Source organism: Delphinapterus leucas, chromosome 8 (genome assembly GCF_059928025.1).
Source record: "Delphinapterus leucas isolate spDelLeu-1000000601 "Yukka" chromosome 8, BTC_Dleu_Yukka2, whole genome shotgun sequence".
NCBI lineage: Eukaryota > Metazoa > Chordata > Mammalia > Artiodactyla > Monodontidae > Delphinapterus > Delphinapterus leucas.
The window spans coordinates 4,591,300-4,615,324 of NC_143136.1; the positions used below are offsets into that span (position 1 = coordinate 4,591,300).

Genomic DNA, 24,025 nt, shown 5'->3' on the forward strand with positions numbered 1-24,025 from the left:
ACATATACGTGTGTGTGTGTGTGTATGTATGTGTATATATATATACAGGCAGATAGATATCTCAAACTTATAAATTGTACACTTGAATATGAACAGTTTATTATATATTACACATCCATAAAGCTGTTAGAAATAGATCAAAGATATATCAGCAAAGATGTTAGTGTTTGAGTTTTTTAAAATAGCATGTTTTTTTGTTATTCAAACACCAAAACCCAGTATTCCAATCGCTAGCCTTGTTCTCAGACTACCCCGCTACCCCCCTGCCAAACTCCCACTCACAGTATAAGAAAAACTTAATCGGTAACAATTATAGGTAACAATCTCTTCTGGCTTAAATAGCCTCTTTAAGGTTGACTGTCTATTTTGAGTAAATTTGCAGGCACTTCAGATGCCTCCCTATCATGAATGTCCCTGTTTTTCTTCCCTTTGTGGCATCTGACTGCAAAGGGAAGTTACCAACCTTCACAGCATCGGCTGGGGGCCAGCAGAGTGAACAGCATCTGGGCTCGGGCTCTGTCAGCGCCCTGGCTGGTTTCCGCAGGCGGGTGGTGTAGCCATCTGGTCCACGAGGCGAGACCAGTCCACCTGGTCTTTGGGGACCTCCTCCTGTGGCCTGTGGTTTCTGCCACGTGCCCTCACTCACTGGGCAGCTGCAATTCAGGCCTCTCACTTCCTGAACAGTCCTCATCCCGCTGGATGCTGGTTCCTTCACGACCCACACTCCCCAGGAGCGTACAGGGTGCCCTTCTCAGGCCTTGGGGGACGGGTGGGATCTCTCAGACCTTCCACCAGCAGGTCCCCTCCTCCTGGCTCCGTTCAACCCCATCACATGCTGCACACCCAGGAAGACAAGCACTGCCCAGATGGTCCCTGATGCTCTTCAGCCACTCCACAGACTCTGCTGGGATCTCAGCACTCATCCCCTCCTTGGCTGAGACCCCTGGAGGATGGGGCCCAAGACGCAGATGGTATCCCCACTTGTCCACCTTCTCCTCCCTTCCCCTACCACTCTGCCTCACCAACTTCTTGTTCAAATCCATCCTCTGTATGAAACCCTCCCTGAGTGCTTCCCTGCAGTTCCTCTCTATCTCCTCCTTGAGCTCTGCCCACATCTTCCCCTTCCCCCTCCAGGCGATCTGCATAATCACAGAAACTGGAGCCTTGCTTCCTGAGAACTAGCTGTGCAGCCTTGGGCAAGTCGCTTAACCTCTCTGTGCTGTCAGTCTCCTCATCTGTGATACGAGAACAAGACTCAAACCTATTTTGTGGGGCTGTTAAGATATGGGAGACTTCGACCCCAGTGTGCAGACCATTATTATTCCTACCGTATTGTACACATCTGCTCATTCATATGCCCCTGCCCCAGATAAATGGCAAGCCCTGTGAGGACAGTGCCTGGTGCTAAGGACAGAGTGGTGGAGACAGTCCCCGTCCAAGCAGCGGGTAGTGCAAGCCAGCAGTATTGCCCTTTTCCTTTCTTATCTAATTACATAATTGTGCCTGGAGGAAATATACTCAGGATGATTTTGTGCAATCATGGAACTTGAAGTAGAAAGGCATTGTTTCAAAAGAACTGTCTTCTGATTATATCACCTTGGTTTATAATTGAAACCTTCATTTTCATAGTTAATGAAGATGATATGCCCTGTGTTCATGAACTTTCCTTATCAGAAACTTTCCTCCCTTTTCTCAGGACATCAGAGAACAGATGCCCACAACCATATTTTCTACAAATGAAATAATTCTTTACTTTTAGATAGACTTTTATAATCCAATTTATTGTTAGGTGATATAACCAAGTTGAAAGCACTATGTACAATTATAACTCCAAATAAGCTAAAATATAGAAAATATATGTATACACACATATACATATGTACAAAGATATATTCACACATGCATTTAATTTATTAAATATATGTTTGCATATGGATAGAAAATTTCTGGAAGGATACACTAGAAACTTTGTTAGCATGGCCACCTCTGGGGACAAGAGTAGTGACGTTACTTTTATCTCATATTCTCCTGTACGCTTAGAAGTCTTCCTTTCAATAAATATTATTTTTATAATGAAAAAGCCTAGTTAAAAATATATTAGAAGAAAAAGAAAGGCAAGAAGTTAACTTGTGATAATCCAAAGTAAACATTTGAAATGTTAAAACACCCTAATTTTTAAAAAAGTATATTGATGCAATACCTGCAGAACACTCCTGGAAATCCTTTTGATGAAAGAATAGGGCGCCTTGAGGCTGGCAGTAACTGTGAGTTGCTCCCCCGTCTGAGGTGCTGGGAGGGTCATGGGAGACTCCTGATGGCCTCCTGGGAGCAGCCCCTCCCATTGGCTCTGGGCTTTCTTTGAAGACCCAGCCCTCCCGGCCAGTCCCCTTAAGGACATTCCATCCTGCTGTTACTGACCTGACAGTTTGGAGGCTGAGTTAGAGCAGCTCCCATGGGTTTGCTGTGTGTAATTCACAGAGACGTAAAGATCCCTCCTTTTGAAGTAATGTAAGGTCGAGGGTGGATTTATTTTCATAATTGGATTACATTTATCTGATTGACTTTGATAAAATCCCTTTCCTTGCTTTTTTAAATCAAAGACAAATAAAAAGCAAATATTGTCTTTTGAAACATGAAACGTGATCAGTCTTCAGGATAAATTCCAACAGGACATACAGTGACAACTAAAAAATGACTAGAAGTTACAAATATAAACTCCCACAATTTTGAATACTAATTCTTAGCTGATTTAATCAATACTTGTAGTTGCCAAAAGTTGCCCAGTATTTTATCAAATGCTAGGATTTGTGGTTCAAGTTGATTTTTAAATTATTTTAAAGGAAGTCTTTTTTTTCCAGTGTTAAAACTAATACATGCTCATTGTAGAAAATTTACAAGACAGTTTAAAAAAGAAAATTTAAATTGTCTATAATTTTAGTAGACAGAGATAGCTACTATAAAAATTTTTGGTAAATTGCTTTCCAGTATTTTTCTCTCATGTATATATTTTAACTACAGTTTTATGAATCCTTTTACTAATTTTTAAAAATTTAACACTGGGTTTCCCTATGTCCTTAAAATATTTTGCAAAAAGATGTCTTTCATGATTGCTTAACGTTCTGTTGGATGGATGGACTGGCTAATGAATCAATGATTATCTTTTTAATATTTTGTCAAATTGATAAGAGAACAGTGCTGTCCCTTAATTTGCATTTATTTTATTATTTGGAGGGGTTGAAAAATCTTTTGGACTTTTTGTCAATAGCATTTCTTCTGTGAACTGCCCTGTCATTTATATGCTTCCCTTTGTGATGTCTTTTTTCTTAAGTGACCTCTAAAATGTAGTATATATATATAAAGTAGTTTAACTCTTGCATTAATTTGCGATTACTGCTGTAATGCATAACCACAAACTTGGTGGCTTAAACCAATAGAATTTTATTTTCTTCCAGTTCTGGAAGTCAGGAGTCTGAAATCACGGACTCAGCAGGACTGTGCTCCCTCTGAAAGCTCTAGAGGAGAGTCGGTTCCTCACATCTTCCGCTTCTGGAGGCTGCCGACACTCCTTGGCTCGTGGCTGCATCACTCCCATCTCTGCTTCGTGGTCACTTGCCTCCTTCTCTTCTGTGTGTCTAATCTCTCTCTGTTCTTCTCTTATAAGACACTTTGGATTTCATTTAGGGCCCACCAGGATAATCTTATCCCAAGAATCCTAATCACATCTCAAATATAGATATCTTTGTTCTTAAAATAACATTCAGAGACTCCAGGAGTTAGGACCCAGTATCTTTGGTGGCTGTTATTCAGCCTACCACAGTCCTCAGCAACCCCATGAGATAAGTACTCTTCTTTCTTTCATTCGCTGGCAGCATTCCTAATGAAGGACAAAATGAGAAGCTCGTAGTCCTCTCGGTCAGCACTGTCCAATAGGACTTTCTGCAGTGGTGGAATTGGTCTGATGTGTACTGTCCACTCCAGTAGCCACCAGCCACATACAGCTATTGAGCACTTGAAAGACGGTAGGGTGACAGAGGAGCTGAATTTTTAATTTAATTTAATTTTAATTCATTCAAATTTAAGCTTAGACAACCATGTGTCATTAGGGGCTACCATATTGGATGGCACAGCCGTGGGGATACTTGTTTCCAGAAAATCTCTTGCTATCATTAGTATTTCTTTTGGCTTGGGACCTGTCATAAACCGTCATCTAAGTGTTACGATCCACGGATGAGCTTCATTTTAAAGTATCATAAAGTAGCCTCATCCAACCCCTTAGGGTGATAAAGGAGAACCTTGAAGTCCGTGGGACTGTGGGTTCTTGTCCGTGAAGATGCAACAGCCTCTTCCCGCATTTCCCTCATGAGCATCAGAGGCACCTGAGTAGCTGTCAGCTCTGAAAACCGGGCCAAATCGAGGCCTTTGTCTCTTTGCAATTGGTCCTGTGTGGACCACTTCTCCCCACCTGCATTTTTTAACTGAGTTTGTTGAAAGTATGCCCGGCATCCAGCTCACCTTCAATCTAGAGAGAAATAAGACCCTCAAATGGGGTGACAGCCCTAGGATTGGCCCTGTGGCAGTTCTCCTGGGGTTTTAGCAGGTTCCTTTTAATCTTGAGGAATCTGGAAGTGGTAGTAAATTACATAGCCTTATTCCATTTTTTAAGCCAACACACAGTCAGTCAGAGGTGATGGCTAAGAGGAAGGGCTCTGGGGGCTTTGGGATGCTGTTGGTCCTCAGCAGGGTGAGCCTGACTGCGAAATAAAATGCCTTTTAATCTTATGATGTGATGGCATCTATCATGCTCTCTATAATAAACAAATACAAATCACACACACACACACAGGAGGAGTGGTCTGAGAGCCAGGCTGCCTGGGTTCAAGTCCCGGCTCTAGCACTTACAGACTATGTGTCCTTGAACCAGTTGCTTAACCTCTCTGTGCCTCCATTTCCTCAACTTAAAATGAGGATATTAACAGTATCGACCTCATGGATAGGATAACAGAGAATAATACATATAAAGCCCTTAGAGCAATGTGTGCCATATGATACAGCCTCAATAATTATTTTAAACATACAGGAAGGCCGTTACATTCTCAGACACACAGTTTGCAGTTTGGAAGAGTTGCCATTGCCATAGTGCCCTGCGTTTTCACTCCTGGATCTGGAGCCTTTATATTCGCCGCCGTAAAAGCATCTATTCAAGTGCTGCATCCTGATCTGCAGGAGAGACCGGCCGGGGGGTGGGGGTGGGGGAGGGGGAGGGAGGGCTGCCAGGGCTGGGGGAGGGGGAGGGGGAGGGGGAGGGAGGGCTGCCAGGGCCGGGGGTGGGGATAAAGCTGAGGGCTAATAACAGGGTAGGCAGACAAAAATTAGGGTGGAATGTGCTCTCAGTCCCCAGGGCGGGGGAGCCAGGACGTGACATGTCTACAGATCACCAACAGACGTACATCCTTCCTGGAAGAGGCCTTGGAATGCTTTGTTAATTTTTTTGATTAAAAAAATGAAGATATAATTTAAATGTAAAGCTCACCCTTATTGTACAGTTGTGCTGGTTAAGCTTTGTCGTTGTAAGGTATGTGGACCTGGAGAGACCTGCAGATTTGTCTCTCGCCCGCACAGTTTATGCCAGTTTAGGGCTCCAGGAGTTTACACTGGAGGGGGCTCAAGAATTATCTGCAAGTGGAGAGAATGGTGCACTCACAACCCAGGAGAGCTCCCAGACACGTGCAGAAATTTGCTGAGGATGGGAATGTGTTTGGAGCGAGGCGGAACGACAGAGTTTCCTATCAGCCTGGAAGAGTGTATGTCTCTTTTGGAAAAGACTTTCGGACCTCTCGCATCCAGCCTCAAATGCTGTCCCCCTGCCAGGACCTCCCGGGCCTGCACCAGCTTCCATCACTGTTCACTCCTTCTGAACTTGCCTACCTGTCTACTGCTCCTCCAAGAGGGACCTCACCAGGTGCTTCCCATGGATGCTCTTCTGGGATCCCGAGGCTTAGAAAGGCTGAGTGCCTTACTCGGGGTTCATGGCTCATGAGAGGCCATTCATACTCCAGTCTCTTGATTCCAAAAGCCATGATGCTCCCACAACGGCAAATGTGTCTCCTTGTTCTGAGCATTCCAGCAACAGAAGGCTTGTCCTGTGTGTCTTGGGTTCCGTGGTCATTTCATAGGAAAAGATGGCAGTTGCCCAAGGCCGAGTTGCTCACTAGGTACCACCTGGAAACCAAGAGCTTTCCTTGTTCCTGACTCCTTCTCTGTCCCTGCTTCCAAGCCTCTTCCCGCAGGGTGAGGTGATGGTCTGTGTAAGTAAGAGGGAGAAAGACAGAGGAATCATGGGATTTGAGAAAACTGGCTGACTCCAATTATTTTACAGGTGACAAAAGGGACTCAGAGGGGTCAGGTAACTTGGCTAAAAACTTGGGTTGCTACGGCAGAACTAAAACCAGGGTGAGCAGAGCAATGAAGCCTGATCATTGTGTAAAACGAGATGGGTTCTCAGGGAAAGGTTCGGAATTGTTCCGAGGACTCTTAAGGACATCAGAAAGAAACCACTAGAATGTTCACGATAGGTATCTTCCCGGGACTGGGACCACAGCTCTGTTTGTTCTTTTCCTTCATATTCCAAATTTTCTACATTGAGCATGAGTTACTTTCAGAAAGAAAAAAGAAATTTCAGGAGGACAGTGGGAAAGGGATGGCCAGAAGAAGTGATTAGGGGTCGTCATTTTGAATTCCTTGCGTAATGATATTTTCAGTGAATTCTCAAAAGCAGCTGTGGTCTGTGGAGGAGATGTGAACACATGTGGATTACCCCTGTGAGAAGGTGAATAGCTTTTTTTCTCTCTGCCATTCGCTTTGGTGGAAAATATATTAGGTTGAATGGAGGACATAAGAAGAGGTGGGTGAGAAATCAAGGTTATTCACAGAGGCCTTGGAGACAGGTGCACACCTGCGTGAAATCACGTATTTTGCTGTCAGTCGTCACAGGAAATCGGACTAAGAGCACCCAGCAGCTACAGGCTCTCTGGGCTTATCCAGGCACCAAGTCATGACGAAAAACAGGCCCTGAGGCTCTTTTGCAAATGCAGTGGCCAGACTCTCTCTCTGTGGTCCATGGTCATATCCCTGGCTCCCAAGGTCCCCCCACCCCCACTGAGCCTCTGTCTTTCCCTCTAGATTGCAAGCCTTTGGGGGGACAGGGCAGCAATGTCTTCTTTGGTTTTCTTCAAACCCAGCAGAGTGCCTGAGGTTCAGCAGATGTAATGCGTGTGCTGAGCTGAGCTGCGGTCACGGGCAGAGAAGAGCTGAAGGTCCAGCGAGATACTGTAATTAACGTTGGGCCAGATTGCAGTGCCTCTCACGCCGGTGCATGCTTCAAAAGCAGCTGGACAGCCCGTCAAAACGGGTTTTGCCCCCCACCCCCGAAGTTCTGATTCAGTAGGCCTTGGGTGGGAACTAAGAGTCTGCATTTCTCTTTCTGTATCATTACTTCCCATTCTTTTTTGTTTGTTTGTTTGCGGTACGCGGGCCTCTCACTGCTGTGGCCTCTCCTGTTGTGGAGCACAGGCTCCGGACGCACAGCCTCAGCGGCCGTGGCTCACAGGCCCAGCAGCTCCGCGGCATGTAGAATCTTCCCGGACTGGGGCACGAACCCGTGTCCCCTGCATCAGCAGGTGGACTCTCAACCACTGCGCCACCAGGGAAGCCCACTTCCCATTCTTTTACTGATTTATTACTGTGCGTGTGATAAGAACACTTAAGATCTAGCAAACGTTTAAGTGTGCAGTGCAGTATTGTTAACTATAGGCTCTATGCTATACAGTAGATCTCTAGAACCTACCCATCTGGTATAACAGAAAGGTTGCACCATTTGACTAATACCTTCCTGGTTCCCCCTCCCCCCAGCCCCTGGCAACCACTGTTCTACTCTCTGCTTCTCTGAATTGGACTATTTTAGATTCCTCATATAAGCGACGTCATGTAGTATCTGTCCTTCTGTGTGTGACTCACTTCACTTAGCACAGTGTCCTTAAGATTCATCCATGTTGTCACCTATGGCAGGATCTCCTTTTTTTTTATGGCTGGATAATACTCCATCGCACGTATGTACCACATTTTCCTTATCCATATACGTGTCGACGGACTTTTGGGTTGTCTCCATATCTTGGCTCTCGTGAATAACGCTGCAGTGAACAAGGATGTGTGTAAAGAGAAAAACGTTTCCTCCTGTGTGTGTCCCCTTTACTCACCCACTACATCCACGCTGTCTTCTGACACCACGTGGGGTGTCCACACATCAAGCAACTCTCTGCAACACCAGCTGGATGTCCTACAATTCAATGGAGCTCTGACACTCCCTGGAGAGCGCCTCAGACCCCCCAAGTTAAGGGCTCAGTCCCACAAAACTGCTTCCCCCAACATCAGATGTCAGTGTCAAATCCCAGGTTGTCACCTGTGCTGCTGACCAATCGGCTACAAATCGGGGTTCCCACGACTCCCCGCTTGGGTTCCATAATTTGCTAAAATAGCTTATAGAACTCAGGGAAACACTTATTTACATTTACTTATTGATTATGAAGGGAAATGGTAAAGGATACAGATGGATATCCAGATAGAAGAGATGCACAGGGCAAGGTGTTGCGGCGAGGGGCACGGAGCTCCCACGCTCCAGGCACCACCCTCCCAGCTCCGCCACGTGTTCACCCACCCAGAAGGTCTCTGAACCCCATATACTTCGGGAAGTTTTATGGAGGCTTCATCACGTAGGCGTGATCGATCATAAACTCAATTTTCATTCCTCCACCCTTCCTGGACAGTAGAGGGTGGGGCTAAATGTCTCAGCTTCTAATCGTGGCTTGTCCCCGCCCCAGGAGCCCACCCAGCATCTCCTCATTAGAACAGAACGCTCTCCTGTCACGGGAATTCCAAGGGATTTAGGAGCTCTGTGCCAGCAGCCGGAGGCAGAGACCAATCGATGCCTCTTCTGTTGTTTCGCAGTGGACGTGTGACTCTTTGAGATCCCAATTTCATTTCCTTTGGGTATATACCCAGAAGTGGGATTGCTGGATCACATGGTAACTCTATTTTTAATTTTTTAAGGAACCTCTCATACTGTCTTCCATAATGACTGAACCAATTTACATTCTCACCAACAGTGTTCAAGGGTTCCCTTTTCTCCACATTCTCCTCAACGCTTACCTTTCCTCTTCTGATAACAGCCATCCTCACAGATGTGAGGTGACATTTCATTGTTATTTAAATGTGCATTTCCCTGATGATTAGTGATGTTGAGCACCTTTTCATGTACCTGTTGGCCATTTGTATGTCTTCTTTGAGAAATATTTATTCACTTCCTTTGCCCATTTTTAAGCCAGGTTATTTGGGGGTCTTCTGCTATCGAGTTGTAGGAGATCTTTATATATTTTGGATATTAGTCGCTTATCACATGTATGCTTTGTGAATCCTTTCTCCCATTCTGTAGGCTGCCTTTTCATTTTGTTGATGGTTTCCTTTGCTGCACACAAGTTTTTAGTTTGCTGTGCTTCCACCTGTCTATTTTTGCCTTGGTTACCTGTGTTTTTGGTGTCGAATTTCTAACACGCTCCTGGGAGATGCTAAGAGTCCTGGTCCTGGGATTATACTTTGAGTAGGCTTGGGGTAGAGGCACTGCCACCCTCTGTGCACCTTCCAGGGAGGTGGGAAAGTGTAGGAAATCGCCTTAAGGAGTGTCAGAAAACCACTGAAAAAATTAAAACCAGTATTATCCCGGGACTGTGAAAGCCCCCAAATCTACTGACTCTCTGCTAAAGTCACTGGAAGCCGCCTCCGTCATAGGTACTTAATACATTGCAAGGCAGGACAAACTGTTCTTTGGATATGGAGCCTTTGGGTTTGTTTCAGCAGGCTCTTAATTTTTGTGTCGTATGGTGGCATATGTCAATACACGTGTTGCTTCAGACAGAAATTATCATGCCTTTATGTTTCATAAATAGGTGATTGTCACTCGATAGAACTAAGGTCAGAGGATCTTCAGAATTAACCTTTATACTCTAAAGCTTCTCTTTTCTGTAATTCACTGTGTTGCTGTTTATGAAAGATTAATTTTGAAAGTAACGCATAGGAAATGAGTTTAAAAGGTAAACATCTGTAAAGTTTCGTTTCCTAAACTTTCTGGACTCTTGAGCTAGGAAAGGCAGTGACTCACTCCTTTAAATGAGGAAAAGTCTATGGATGAACGATGTCTGGGCTTTAGAACTATAGGTGCATGAACAGAAATGGACGGCCATCTATTTAAATGGAAAATTCTCTCCATTCCTTCCTAAAGTGATTTGTTCTTGCTTGGGTATGAATTTGTCTATACAGATAAATATTTCAGACAAAAGGTGAAAATAAAGCATATGTAACATTTTCTCAACAAAAGAGTAACCAAAGTCTAAATAATCAATGACGTCATCTGTAGTATATTGTTCCTTTAATAAAATAAAGTGAGCGCAGGGCAGGGAGTTTCCGGTAGGATTCAAGCATGAGCAACGATAATACTTTGGAATCAAGAAGGAAGCTTCCGGGCTTCCCTGGTGGCGCAGTGGTTGAGAGTCCGCCTGCCGATGCAGGGGACGCGTGTCCCGGTCCGGGAAGATCCCACATGCCGCGGAGCGGCTGGGCCCGTGAGCCATGGCCGCTGAGCCTGCGCGTCCAGAGCCTGTGCTCCGCAACGGGAGAGGCCACAGCAGTGAGAGGCCCGCGTAGCAAGAAGAAAAAAAAAAAAAAAAAAAAAGGAAGCTTCTTTCTGGAGTAGTAACTGCTAATCCTAGCCCACTAATAAGTAGAACCATCAATGAATAAATCAGACTTTGTAATGTGCCACTGAGAAATCGCCTTGCTTTGCACACGACTTTTTCCACCTCTGCTTCGAGAGATGGCAAACCCCTCAGTTTCCCAACGAGGGCCATGGTAATTAAGTCCATGTGTAGCCAATTGCCTTTATTGAGTGTAAGTGAATTTATAGGCAGCAAGTGACACTTTGGGAGGCTTCTGTGCGGTGGCGCAAGCTGCTTTCTTTAGAACGCAGGAGAAGTTTATGAGCCTGCTGACATTAAGGGAGGTAGCTGGATGACTTGGGGGGGACCAGCCGGAAACCCCTCCATCCGTATATTTTTCATACTTGGTGAAACACAGATAAATCTCTACCCTGGGCATCTGAAACGGTGGGACCGTTGAAGCTCAGTGTCAGAGCTCAGGGGAAAAATGTATCATTTTAGTAGTTCTGCTTTCTAAATCACTGCAGACTCTAGAGCTGGTCCTTTTCACGTCTGTGAAAGAATTTTTGACAATATGCATAAATTTTTAATCAGCTCTAACTTTACCAGACGTTCTGTGCCTCACGTTTGCTAACTGAAACATGGGAGGCATGGGTGTTTTTCTCTTCAGGCTCCCTTAAATAAAAGAATATAAAGGCAGGTAGGTCTGTTGAAGGGGATTTTTATAAGAAAGTAACATTACTCATTGAATATCTGTAAGAAATTAACATTGCCCTTCCCCCATTAACATTGTCACATATGAATTATAGCTTCTAGAGCTGAAAGGAACTTTAGAAATTGTCTGATAGACACACATTACTTACTTTTTAATAACGAATGAATAAACCTTGTTCAACAGCATCATTTGGCGGAGAGGGAAACCTACCAGCCTCCCACAGTGATGGAGCGATTTGCTCAAATCACACCTCTGATTAGTGGGAGCAGCCCGCTTTATTTTTATTTTTTTATTTTTTTGATGTGGACCATTTTTAAAGTCTTTATTGAATTTGTTACAGTATTGCTTCTGTTTCATGTTTTTCGGGTTTTTTGTGTGTTTTTTTTCTTGGCCGCGAGGCATGTGGGATTCTAGCTCCCGACCAGGGACCAAAGCCACACCCCCTGCATTGGAAGGCAAAGACTTAACCACTGGACCACCAGGGAAGTTCCTACAGCTTTATTATTGGAACCTAAAGCACCCGTGCGCCTTCCTTGGCCGTCAGGGCAGCTCTGCCTGTGTAAAGTGCCCGGCAGGGGAGCGGAGCTTGCGGGTTCTCGACTTGCTCCAAGCTTGGTTCTGCTGGGGCAGCCGGTGAAACTTGCTAAGCTTCAGTTCTCTCATCTGAAAAATGTTGATGGCAAAAACAGCACCCACCTTACAGGGCTGCTGGGAGGATTAAAGGAGACCATGATACCAAGTTCTGCACACATAGTGCTTAAAAAGGAATATGTTACCATGGAAGATTCTTTGCGAATCATTTCAGTGCGGTCACTAGATCAGGTTATCCAGAAATAACATTGCTTTTTTGTTTGTTTGTTTGTTTTTTGCGGTATGCGGGCCTCTCACTGTTGTGGCCTCTCCCGTTGCGGAGCACAGGCTCCGGACGCGGAGGCTCAGTGGCCATGGCTCACGGGCCCAGCCGCTCCGCGGCACGTGGGATCTTCCCGGACCGGGGCACGAACCCGTGTCCCCTGCATTGGCAGGCGGACCCTCAACCACTGCGCCGCCAGGGAAGCCCTACTGCATTTTAAATAAAGATACAGGGTCATCTCCTTTAAGCCATTCAGTTTATAGGAGAGGACCAGCGGCCAATGTAGAGCGGAATCTGCCCAGTGGGGTCCTAGGACCTCGGCCTTTCCAGCTGGACAGGACACTTGACCTGAAGGAGCCACTGCCGCTCGTGAAATCATCAGCTTTGCCCAACAAATCCCCTGTCTTGAGGCTGATTTTGGTCACGTGATATAAATGACAGTCCAGTAATCTGAAAAGAGGGGAGAAAAATCCTCGGACACAAAATATACCCAAATGCGTGGCTGGTCCCTTCTCTTAACAGCCAGAGGGCCAGGGCCTAGACCTTCCTTCCTCTGTTCCCTGTCCCTCCCGGTGTCCATGGTAACCTCATCCAGGCTCACAGTGTTCCACTCCATCCCTGTCTGGTTGACTCCCAAATGCGAGTCCCCAGCCCGGAGCGCTCACTCTCCTAAACTCCAGACGTGCGGATCCCACTGCCTACTCAGTATCCCCACAGAGATGCACTTGGCGGGAGCGGCATCTCAGGCTCCACACATCCAGAAGTGCACTGGCCTCTTATCCTCCCAAAGCTTCCGCACACAGCCTCCCACCCCAGCAGATGTGAACCCACCCGTCCAGTCTCTTACCGTCACCCCGACTCTTCATCTTCTCTCAGCCCAGCCTGCAGTCGGCCAGAAAATCCCATTGGCTCTACCTTCCAGATATGCCCCAGGCCCACCGACCTCTCAGGCCTCTGACTTCACCACCACCTGGGGTCTGAGCTGCATCAGCCCCAGCCTGATGAACCCACCTCCGCGCAACCACCCGGGCTCCCCGAAATCTGTTTTCAGGATGAGGACAGTGTATTCACCACCTATTGCTGCGTACGTAACAGTTATCACTCAGACCTGCAAACTTAGTGACTTAAGAACCACACCCACTGCAGCTCCCACGGTCTCTGTGGGTCAGGAGTCTGGGCTTAGCTGCATCCTCTGCTCAGGGTCTCACAAGGCTGTGGTCAAGGTCTCACCTGTTTCCATGCTCTCCTGGCTGTGGGCCTCGGTTCTTTGCTGTTGGCTGGAGGCCGCCCCTGGCTCCTTGCCAGGTGGGCCTCTCACCATGGCAGCTTGCTTCACCGAAGCCAGCAAGAGAGAGAGTCTGGGAGAGAGGTGGGAATTACAGCCGTGGAGAACCATCGGGGAAGTGATATCCTGTCCTCATGCTTCCTGTGTTCTGCTGGCTACAAGCCAGTCCTGGGTCCCAGCCCCACTCAAAAGGAAGGAGAGACACAAAGGTGTGGACACCAAGACACAGAGAACTCAGGGGCTGCCTCAGAGTCTGTGGACACAGAGAGGAAGAATCATCCTTCAAAAACCTAAGGCAGGTCTTGACCCTGCCTTAAAAAGTGGCTCCCTTTCCTCTCCAGAAAGGCAAGTTCGGGCTTGGTGTCCCGCGGCCACTGACAATCCTGGCTTTTCTTGGGGCAGCCCAGGGGCACCTCCTTCTTGGAGGATCGCCGTGACCAGGCCCCAGGAGCCTTCTCCACAGGGATTCTAGTACCTGGGAGATATGCTTCCACAGTTTCTGCTCCCAAAACTGTCCCCAGTGCATGTTTTGTTGTTTCCTCTGATGAAATCTGGGAGAAGGGAAATTAGAGGCTTCCAGTTATGTTACTGAATCCTCATTCTGCACGATAGAAAATTATGTGTCATGATTATTTTTCTTGATTCATTTCCAACTTGTTTGTGTTTTGATTTTTCTGACTCACTTGTTTTTCAGATAGGACTTCTAGGTTTCCAAGTCATTCAAAGTTAGACACACGTGTTTATTCCTAGGAATAAAAATGGTTCAGTGGTAGGAGAATGCAATACTACGTGCCTCAGGAAAAACAATATTATCATTCCAGGTCATGCAAAACAATTATTTGATGAAATGGAACGCCCACTTCTTATTGTAAAAATTTAAAAACAAAGACAAGGGTTAATTCTTAGCACAATAAAATGTAAACTGAATAAAACAAGGATTTTTTTAATCTTCTGTTTACTGCTTTTTCCCTGTGCCCAGTCCGGTGTCTGGCACATAGTTCAAAATGAGTGAATGAATGAATGAAACATCAAGTATTCTTTAAAACAAAAGAGAGCTATACACTTAATGAGGAAACACTATAGGTCGTCCCCCAAAAGGAAAGGAAACTATCGATGACTTTGTCCCCTAATAATTAGTGCCATAATATAAATTATTATCAATATAATGACATCAAGAGGAAACAATATTTTTTTAAATGTAGCAAAATGTATTTTTTAAAAATCAACCACAGACTAAGTATGAAAGAGAAGTATACGAAAGTTTAAGCAGTATAAATGTTAAAAGGAAGAAATTTTAAGACTTGAATAAGTGGTGAGACGTGCCATGTTTCTGGTTAAACAGAAAGATGACATGATTGCTCTGGGTAATTTATAGAGAGAACACAATTTCAATTAAAGTCCCAACAGGATTATTTATTGAACTTGAAAACGTAATTATTAAAGTCATTAGGATTAAAATAAGAAAATAAGAACCATAAGGAAGAACAGATGACACTTTATTTTCAAGAATATTATAAAGAAAAATAAGGTATTGATATAAATGCATTACACTAATATAAAAGCACAAGCATAACTCAGTGAAAGAAAGTAGAGAGCCCAGGAACTGACAAACATAAATGGAAACAAATAGCATATGATCAATTGAGTTTAAAAAGTAATAAGAATGGAAAAAATATACTTGCAATAACTAGATTGCCTTAATTGCTAAAGCCAACAAGCAGTCGAAAGCTGAATGGAGAACCTAACTTCCCTAGAGAAAGGTCACAATCTTCTAACTATGGAAACAAAAATGTTTTCCGCTGGCTGTAAAAATTACAAGGTCTTTATAATAATCAAACCCTAAAGTAAGACAAAAAAGGGAGTCAAACAACAATAAAATTTATTTTTTATTGTACATTATTTTACTTACCACTTTATTTAATTACAAACATGATTTCTATTTGTCATAGCAAGGAAAGCAATACTGAAATATGTACAGAAAAAAATGAATGGTCTCCTCCCTCCAGGCCACATCTCTGAGCTAATCCAGGTGTACAATGTACGCGTTCCTCCCGCACCTGCAAACATAAACACAGGCACACAAGGCTCTCCTGTCCCCTTTTCTTTTGATAACCCAGGTCGCTCCCCAGCCCAGTCTTTCCCCTTAATATTCTATCTTTAACATCCCCTCTGTCCACATAGAGCAGACTAGTCTTTATGAGAATTGAATTTATTCATCCACCTAAGTATTTATTAAGTGCTGGTGGTGAAAAGGTAAAGAGAAACAGGTGAAGTCTAGTCCTGATGCTGGATTCCACAGTGGGGCTTTACCATAATTACATAAGCATTCCCCATTGGGTGATTATTTGCAGTTTCTTATTACAGTTTTTATTTTTTACAGCTTTTGCTAGTACAAATTGTGCATCACAACATATCTCTGCTTTTACTTCAGTAAGGATTCCCAATAGTGGAATTGTTGGATTAAAAGTTGTGTACCTGTGAAAGGTGTATAACACAAACTTGATAGCTAAAGAATTAAGGAATCTATTGTCTAAGGGTTTATGCAAAGCCAGTAAGTGACTGTGATTAGTAGAGACATCCTGGGCTTCTTTTTTTTTTTTTTTTTTTTTTTGCAGTACGCGGGCCTCTCACTGTTGCGGCCTCTCCTGTTGCGGAGCACAGGCTCCGGACGCGCAGGCTCAGCGGCCATGGCTCACGGGCCCAGCCGCTCCGCGGCACGTGGGATCTTCCCAGACCGGGGCCTGAACTCGTGTCCCCTGCATCGGCAGGCGGACTCTCAACCACTGCGCCACCGGGGAAGCCCCATCGTGGGCTTCTAGGCAGAATCCCAAGGTTAGAATTGAGGCACTTCTGTAAGGAACTGTTTGCCTTTGGAAAAGTCACTTAAACTCTCGGATTTTCCAACTTCCTCCTTTGCAAAATGGACAAAAGTGCTTATCTCACAGAATTTCTGTAAGGATGAAATGAGAAACAATTTGTAAAAGGCGTGTGTGAAAATGCTTTGTAAACCTGCATGCAACAAACACACAGTCAATGATCATTTCTGCTAAATAAGTGGGTCCAAGAGGTAAGGAGACAGTTACACAAATGCACATGCACATAGCAGGTAGCAAAGTGCCAACATCAGTAGCAGCTAAAGAAATGCGAATTCAAATTGGGCTTCCATTTTATACCCAAAACCCATAAAGGCATCAGAGGAAGAGGAAAGCCAATGCGTTGGTGTGATAGGTGAAGCAGACTGCAGGGGGCACTCAGAACTGTCTGGTGGGTTTGTGTTTGAATTCTGTTCTTTCCAGGAAGCGACCAGGGCTTTTCTCTGTGTACTTCCATCATGGGCACCCCCTCCCCACCCCCGGCCCCAGAATAATTGGCTGGGACAGGGGGTTGTAGTTATACCGAATTTTAATTCTTCCCATTTAAAAATAATGAGCCATCAGCATCCTGCCCAGAGCATCCTGACTTTCAAGAACAGGTTGCTGCTGTTAGGAGATGCCTGTGAGGTGTGAACTAAGGTCACCTGAATTGATGTGAGTTTTGAGGCTTGGACGGGCCAGGCTGGCACCTCGGTGTCTGAGTGCTCTGCCGCAGAGCCCAGGCGCCTGCCTCCAGACCGTGAAGCCATTTCTCAGGCACAAAAAGGAAATGGCAACAGCATTGCCTGAGTCACGCAGATGCCGGACAAACGCTACTTGTACAAGATAAAATGTGGGCTACTTCCCACCTCCCTGTGTGAGATTAGGGAGGGGGCAGATCTGTTTGCCCCTGGCCTCAGTCAGAGTGGAGACAGGCTTCCTCAGTGCCTCAGGCAGGAGTTCTTCACTTAGGCTACAAGATGTGCAGGACCCATATCATATCTGCAGGGCCAAAGACAGATTGAAAGCCCAGTCATGGACCAAGGGTTTGGCTGGAGGTTTGGACCAAGGGTTTGGATGGGGGTTTGGGGAGGAAATTAGGTGGGAACAGTTTGGGATCAGACGATGGGATGGCTGGGGATTCAGTCATTGCTTTACACATGTGAACCCTGCCTAGAAGCTCCTTTAGTGGAGAGATGGTACAGGTCCCACTTAAGAGCCGTGGACTTGGAGGCCGTTATCCTAGATAACTTTGATCATAACATGTGGATGGGATGCTTGCTGAGTCAGTAACTAAGATTGGTATCAAGAGAAGAAGCTGGAAGAAATGTCAGATTACTAGAGCTTTCCAGCCCTGGAGCAACTGCCCTGTACCATCACGTAGCGGGCTAACTCTCTGGTGGGGAGGGGGGCTTGGTGGCTTCTCAGCTTCTTTCCTTTGTAAGTTTCCAGGGGAGGTCCAAATTTAGTGGTAGGGAGGTGTCACTCGTTTTTGAAAGATATTTAACAATCTCTAGTTTGTTGATAAATCTAAAGTTTGATAAATAATATATTTCATATTCAGCATTCCTATTCAAATTTTCCTAAATACTTTTTATTTTACTTTATTTTATTTTATTTTGTTTTTTAACTGACAAAGCAAAAGACTTTAACGGGAAGGGGTGCCCGGGTGGAGAGCAGCAGGGTAAGGGAACCCGGGAGAACTGCTCTTCCTAAATACTTTTCAGGGAATGGATTTAAGGAATACCTGGAAGTTTATCTTTTGGAAATTATACTTAATACTAATTAAATATTGTTCCAAAAAGTTGAATTCTTGCTTTTAGAAAAAAATGTAATCCCCATGAGACGTGCCAGCACATGCTTGGTGGTGACTAAATGGTGACTAGGAGTGCAGAAATATCTGGTAAATCCTGTCTTGTCAAGTTCCAGATCCCTTTCTCAAACTTTGTGTTCTTGGGTAGTTTTTCACCTTTCTCGTTTCTCCTGTTCTGTAGATGTGGGTGAAACGTATATAGTTCAGGTGATTTTTCATGCAGCCATGTGATGAGATCCATTTTCTGCATCACTTGGTCCACCCGATGGTTTGGTTGCCCATTTGAAGAACCTGCTTTGGCCTTGCCTATTGCAGCAATTTGAGGGCAAATGGAAATTAGTTGGTGGCGCGCGGGGGGGAGGGAGTGGCACGGGGGGGAGGATACTAGCACACGCCTGCACGTTAACTTTGAAAATCAGCCAGACGATGAAAGTTCAAAGGTAATCAAATGTCTGTGGAGTTAAGATCCAAGCTATAATTGAGGGAAAGCTGTGAGTTAAATAATCACCACGTACCACGTCAGGATCTTTTTACCATGTAATGATTTTGCAGAGGATTTTGTGTTAACATTTCCTTTAAGTAGAAAAGAAATCCCGCATCTATGAAAGTACTTTCCAAACTACAGAGAGAAACTGGGGTAATCATCCAGAAACAACTTAACATCCCCTCTCTTCTCCATCCCAAACGCACATCCCTCAGCAAGACCTTTGGTTGTGAGATAAGAGGGAACCTATTTTATTTGGTCAAACATGTACTTTATGCAAGGTAGTCAGGGAAGGCCTCTGTGATATGATGACATTTGAGCAAAACCTTAAAGCGAGTGGGTGTGTGTGTTTTCTCTCTGAACGTGAACATCTCTCTGAGCAGGGAGCATCGGGGTGGATGGAGAGCAACTGGAATGATGAGACGGTGGGGGAAGGCAGGAAGGCAGCAGGGCAGTACCAGGGAAGCCGCAGTAAGTGCAGGAACCGGGTCAATCACCATCCAAACCAGGAGACTTGTAAGAATGAAAGGGGGTGCTGTTGTTAATTACACATAACTGGGCCTGTCCCCAGGAAAGCGGGCCATAGGTTAACCTAATTATGTGGGTGGTGGTTTCATTTGGAGGGAGAGTTTCGGCAGACTTGGAGCAGAGAAACGGCACGACGTGACTTATGTTTTAAAAGCATTTGTTTTGAGTCCTCAAAAACACTCAAGCTTTACAATGAAACAATAACAATTTACAATGGAATTGCTTGTGAAGTTGGTTGTCAAAGAAATAAGGCGGGTGGGTGTGAAGAAGGGAAAGTGCTCTAACTTTTAATTCAGTTGTATTCCTGGTTTTTATCCAAGATCGTGTAGGCTGAATGATGCACACATAAGACAGAACTCGGTCAGGCAAGTTAACAAGGTTTGAGATATGAGTCTCATAGACAAGCAGGACCTGGGGCCAAATCTATGCATCAGCCCCGTGGTTGTGGAGCGTAAGCTGCATGAGGACGAGGTCTGACATCTTTTAACCTTCAGATCACTGTCTTCCATTGCAACATCCAGAATCTAGTTGGTACTAAATAGATGTTTGTTGATTGACTATGTGCATGAATGGATGGATGCCTAGAAGGATGGATGGATGGATGGATATATGGATGGATGAGTGCACGAAGCCACTCAAGTAGCTGCAGTCATGGTAGCTCCATTGACAGAGTGGCACACATAGTGTGTGACCACCCGACTTCCCCGCTGCTGGTGCATATGTCCATAGAACCGCCCCCCAACCCCAGGCAGTGCACGTGTTCAGTTCCTTTCAAAGCAATACTGAGGAGCTGAGTCACGTGCCTGCTGAATGAACCCGTAGGAGAGTTTCAAGAGACCTGAGAGATTTTTGTCCAGACAGTGATGTAACTGTCCTAAGATGTCTGAGAAGCAGTCTGTGAAAGGGATGGGGCCAACGCCCTGCGGTGGGGACGGTTAGGGAGGTGCTGGCTGCCGACCTCTACCCAAGGCAGTGGCCCCAATTCAGACCCAATTCAGACTCATTGCAGTTTTCACTGTCATGCACCTGCCTTTTTAAAAAGTTCCTTTAACAATATCCTTGAGGACACCGTAAACAATAATTTTAAGACTCAACCCTTAAGTACATAGCTTTTCAAAATTGTACGTGAGGAACCTGGAGGTGAGGTGGCTTCCTTCTGCTGCACCCCAAAGTATGAGGGCCGCTCAGGATGGGCCCCTTCCATCTGTCCAGCTTCAGACTGAACCAGACACTTTTTCTGGAACGTCATTTTTCAGACTCAGGTTTGGGGCAACATTTTCTCAAAAATGAACCAAGTGAGCCTGAAGGAAAACAACTGAGGGCATTTGTTGCTAATAATAAAATTCAAGCTTTCTAGCGAGAATTACAATTTTGGAAATCTTGTAGTCACCTCTGTGAGTCTGAGAGCTTCTCGTTACTTAGCTTTGGGGTATGAGATTGGTGGCGTTATTAATGAATGTGATTTTTGGTATGGTGAAATGTGTAAGCATTGGGAAGATCCACATAAGTTAATGAATCATTAGTTTTGAAATGACCAATATGTTACAAAATCATGTTACAAAGTCATTTTGGAGTGAAAGACCTATTCAATGCAGAGGCACATGGGTTTTGATGTGACACAGGGAAGGGAAAGTTCTTGATATGATTTCAGATTCCACATCACCACCAGCCTTTCGGAAGCTACCACTTGTCGAGTTGTGGTGTAGAATCAAAGCAGAATATTCACAGCTATCTAAAAGGCTATTAAAACTGTCCTCTCGGGCTTCCCTGGTGGCGCAGTGGTTGAAAGTCTGCCTGCCGATGCAGGGGACGCGGGTTCGTGCCCCGGTCCGGGAAGATCCCACGTGCCGCGGAGCGGCTGGGCCCGTGAGCCATGGCCACTGAGCCTGCACGTCTGGAGCCTGTGCTCCGCAACGGGAGAGGCCACAACAGTGAGAGGCCCGCGTACCGCAAAAAAAAAAACAACTCTCCTCTCTTTTCCAATTACACAGCCGTGTGAGGCCAGATTTTCTTTCTATACTTCAACCAAAACAACATATTGTAACAGATTGAATACAGAAGCAGTTATAAGCATCCTGCTAGCTTCCATTGAGCCAGAACAGTAACGCTGTTCTCACTAATTTTTTTTGTTCTGGGAAATACATTCTTCATTAAAAATTTTATTTATGTGAACACATAACGGGCTTATTATTGTTATTTTTTAATGAAAATGCATATCTTAGAAATGTGTCAGGTTTAATGTTTAATACAGTAAGTATCAATAGCTAGAACTCACATAAACAAAAGCTTTTGGGGATCATCAAAAATTATCAAGGGTGTCAAGAGCAACTAAGGCCAGAAGTTTGAGAACCGCTGTTACAGAGTCATCTGGAGCATGGGCATCTCCTCTAACCCTCAGATTCTGTTCTTCTGTGGATTAATGGAACTAACTTGGTCGTTTTTCCTTTCTATATGTGGAATAGATATAACACTCGTATCCAAGTCAGTTTCTCTTGGAAAAATTAACTTCATTTCCCTTCTGAAATCCCTCAACATTAAATTTCAAAGTCTGCATTTTAAAACATAGAAACTATATGGTTACAGAAAAAATATCACTATTTGGAACTCTTAACATACGGGGCCTTAGACTCGCTAAAATCTAAAGCATGCATGCGTATTTCATGCACTAGTCCTAAATCTGTAATTCGAACAATGCCATGCTTCTGTTTTATGTCAAAATCCTGTGTTTATCCTAAATTTCAAACAGGAAGAAATAGTTTGTGCTTCTGTCTTTTCATTTTTAACACAAGCACAGAGTATCTCAGTAATTAAAAAGAGAAAAAAAAAAGGCAGAAAATTACAATCTGCTTCAAAGAGAGGTGTGTCTGTCTCACAGTCACAACTGCCTTGAGGAAGGAAACCTGTTCCTGAATGTCACCAGGTCCTTCTGCTTCTTAGAGACCGGATGTCTGGCCAGCAACTGGCAGGGAGCCCCTCCCCTAATAACTATCACTCATTTCAGTGAACCTGACCAGAGCCAGCTAGTGGGGAATGCAGCAGAGAGGGCTGTGCCCATGGATGTTCATTCTGCCTTTTTTCCTCCTCAGGAACTTAACGGGCACATTTCCCGACTACCCTAAAGAAGAAGAAGGAGGTTCAGCTATTATTTTTTCCAACAAGACACGACAACAGGTACAAGTATGCGTGAGAAATAAAATGTAAATATATCATAATCGCATTTCTTTAAACTTTAGAGATAATGACTTTTGCAGTGTTATTAGGTCTTGGTTATTTCCCTACAGATGTTTACCCGGAAGTACTTTGGTTGTTTATCACCTAAGGTGCTTACAAAATTTTTTAGATGAATCCATGCTTTCTCCTGTCTTTGAAAGTGATGTGACAACACAGGAGTCTCATCTTCTTAGTCAGTGATGAGCAGCTCGATTCCAGGAACCCTTTATGTTCTGGTCCCTGCCTGCCTCCCAGTATCATTTCCTGTCCCCGTCACCCCATCTTCACACCATCAACTCCAGCGGTCCACTTGCCCGTCCTCCTCGCCGCTCACGCCCCTTTAGAGCCTTCGTGCATCTCATGCTCTCCCCTCACTCCAGGATGCCTTCTGCCCTTCCTCCTCTGCTTAGCTCCTGCTTGCCTGTCAAGACTCAGCTCTTTGCCATATTAATGCTCTTCAAGAGAAACACCCTTGGACCATCTCTGTAGATGCTCTAGTGGCATTTGATGGTTGACACCCAAAGCTGCTTTTAGAAATGCCTTAATAAACCAGAAATAGGAACACTCTTCTTAACCTCAGAGTATTTATCATAGAAACCAAGAGAAGATTTGCATTACTCAACAGTGAAACGTTTAGAAGCATGACCATTAAAAGTGAAACTCAAGAAAAGAATAATTGCTATCAGCACTATTAGTTAATACTCTCTGGAAGTTCTAACAAATGCAATAACATAAGAAAAAGAAAAGAAGTTACAGATATTTAAAAAGTGGCGATTTTATTATTGTTTTCAGATTATGTGATGATATTCCTAGAAAACACAAACTTATCAAAAAATTATATTGACATATTATGCAGAGTTGTACAGAATTATACAGACAAAATTCACTGACGAAAATGAAAGAAGACATGAATAAATAGACTGATGGTTTGTTTCTCTGGATAGAAGGATTCAATAAAATACACGTTATCTTTCCATTGTTTATGCAGCTAGTGCAGTTCCAATAAAATCAAAACAATTTTTTATTGACAAAATTATTCTCAAGTTTATAGAGAAGAATGAATGCATGACAATAACCAAAAAGTTTATGAAAAAGAACTGTAATCAAGGGAACTTGCCCTACTTGGTATAAATCAAATTATGAAATTAAAATCATATGATAAAATGGAGAAAATATTAGCAACGTAGCTGACGTTAGGTATCTTTCATATGTAGAGTTCTTAGTAATAAGAAAAATCTGAACACCTCGGTAGAAAAGGCAAAAAATATTAAAGTAATTAAAAAAATTTTTAACTCACTAGGAAAGAAATTTAAATATAATATTACGGTATCTCTTTTCACCTATAGGATTGCTAAAACTTTTAACTTGTGATAATAATTGGAGTTGGTGAGCGTGTGGAAAAAAGTCACTCTCGCACATTGTGGCTGGATACATAAATTAGCATGACATTTTTTGAGGGCCATGGGCCAAGTAAATATCAAAATGCTTACTGTGTATACCCTTTAACCCATAAATGCCCTTCAAG

The 24,025-nt window shown here is 44.2% G+C and overlaps 1 protein-coding gene across 1 annotated transcript in view; it reads left to right on the plus strand.

Annotated features, from left to right (window-relative positions):
• Positions 1-24,025, plus strand: part of DRC11 (dynein regulatory complex subunit 11) — a 169,403-nt gene that overhangs the window by 41,741 nt on the left and 103,637 nt on the right. The window contains exon 7 of the mRNA XM_022568051.3: positions 22,377-22,461. Within this exon, the coding sequence (XP_022423759.1) occupies positions 22,377-22,461 (85 nt within the window). The remainder of the gene's footprint in view (positions 1-22,376; positions 22,462-24,025) is intronic.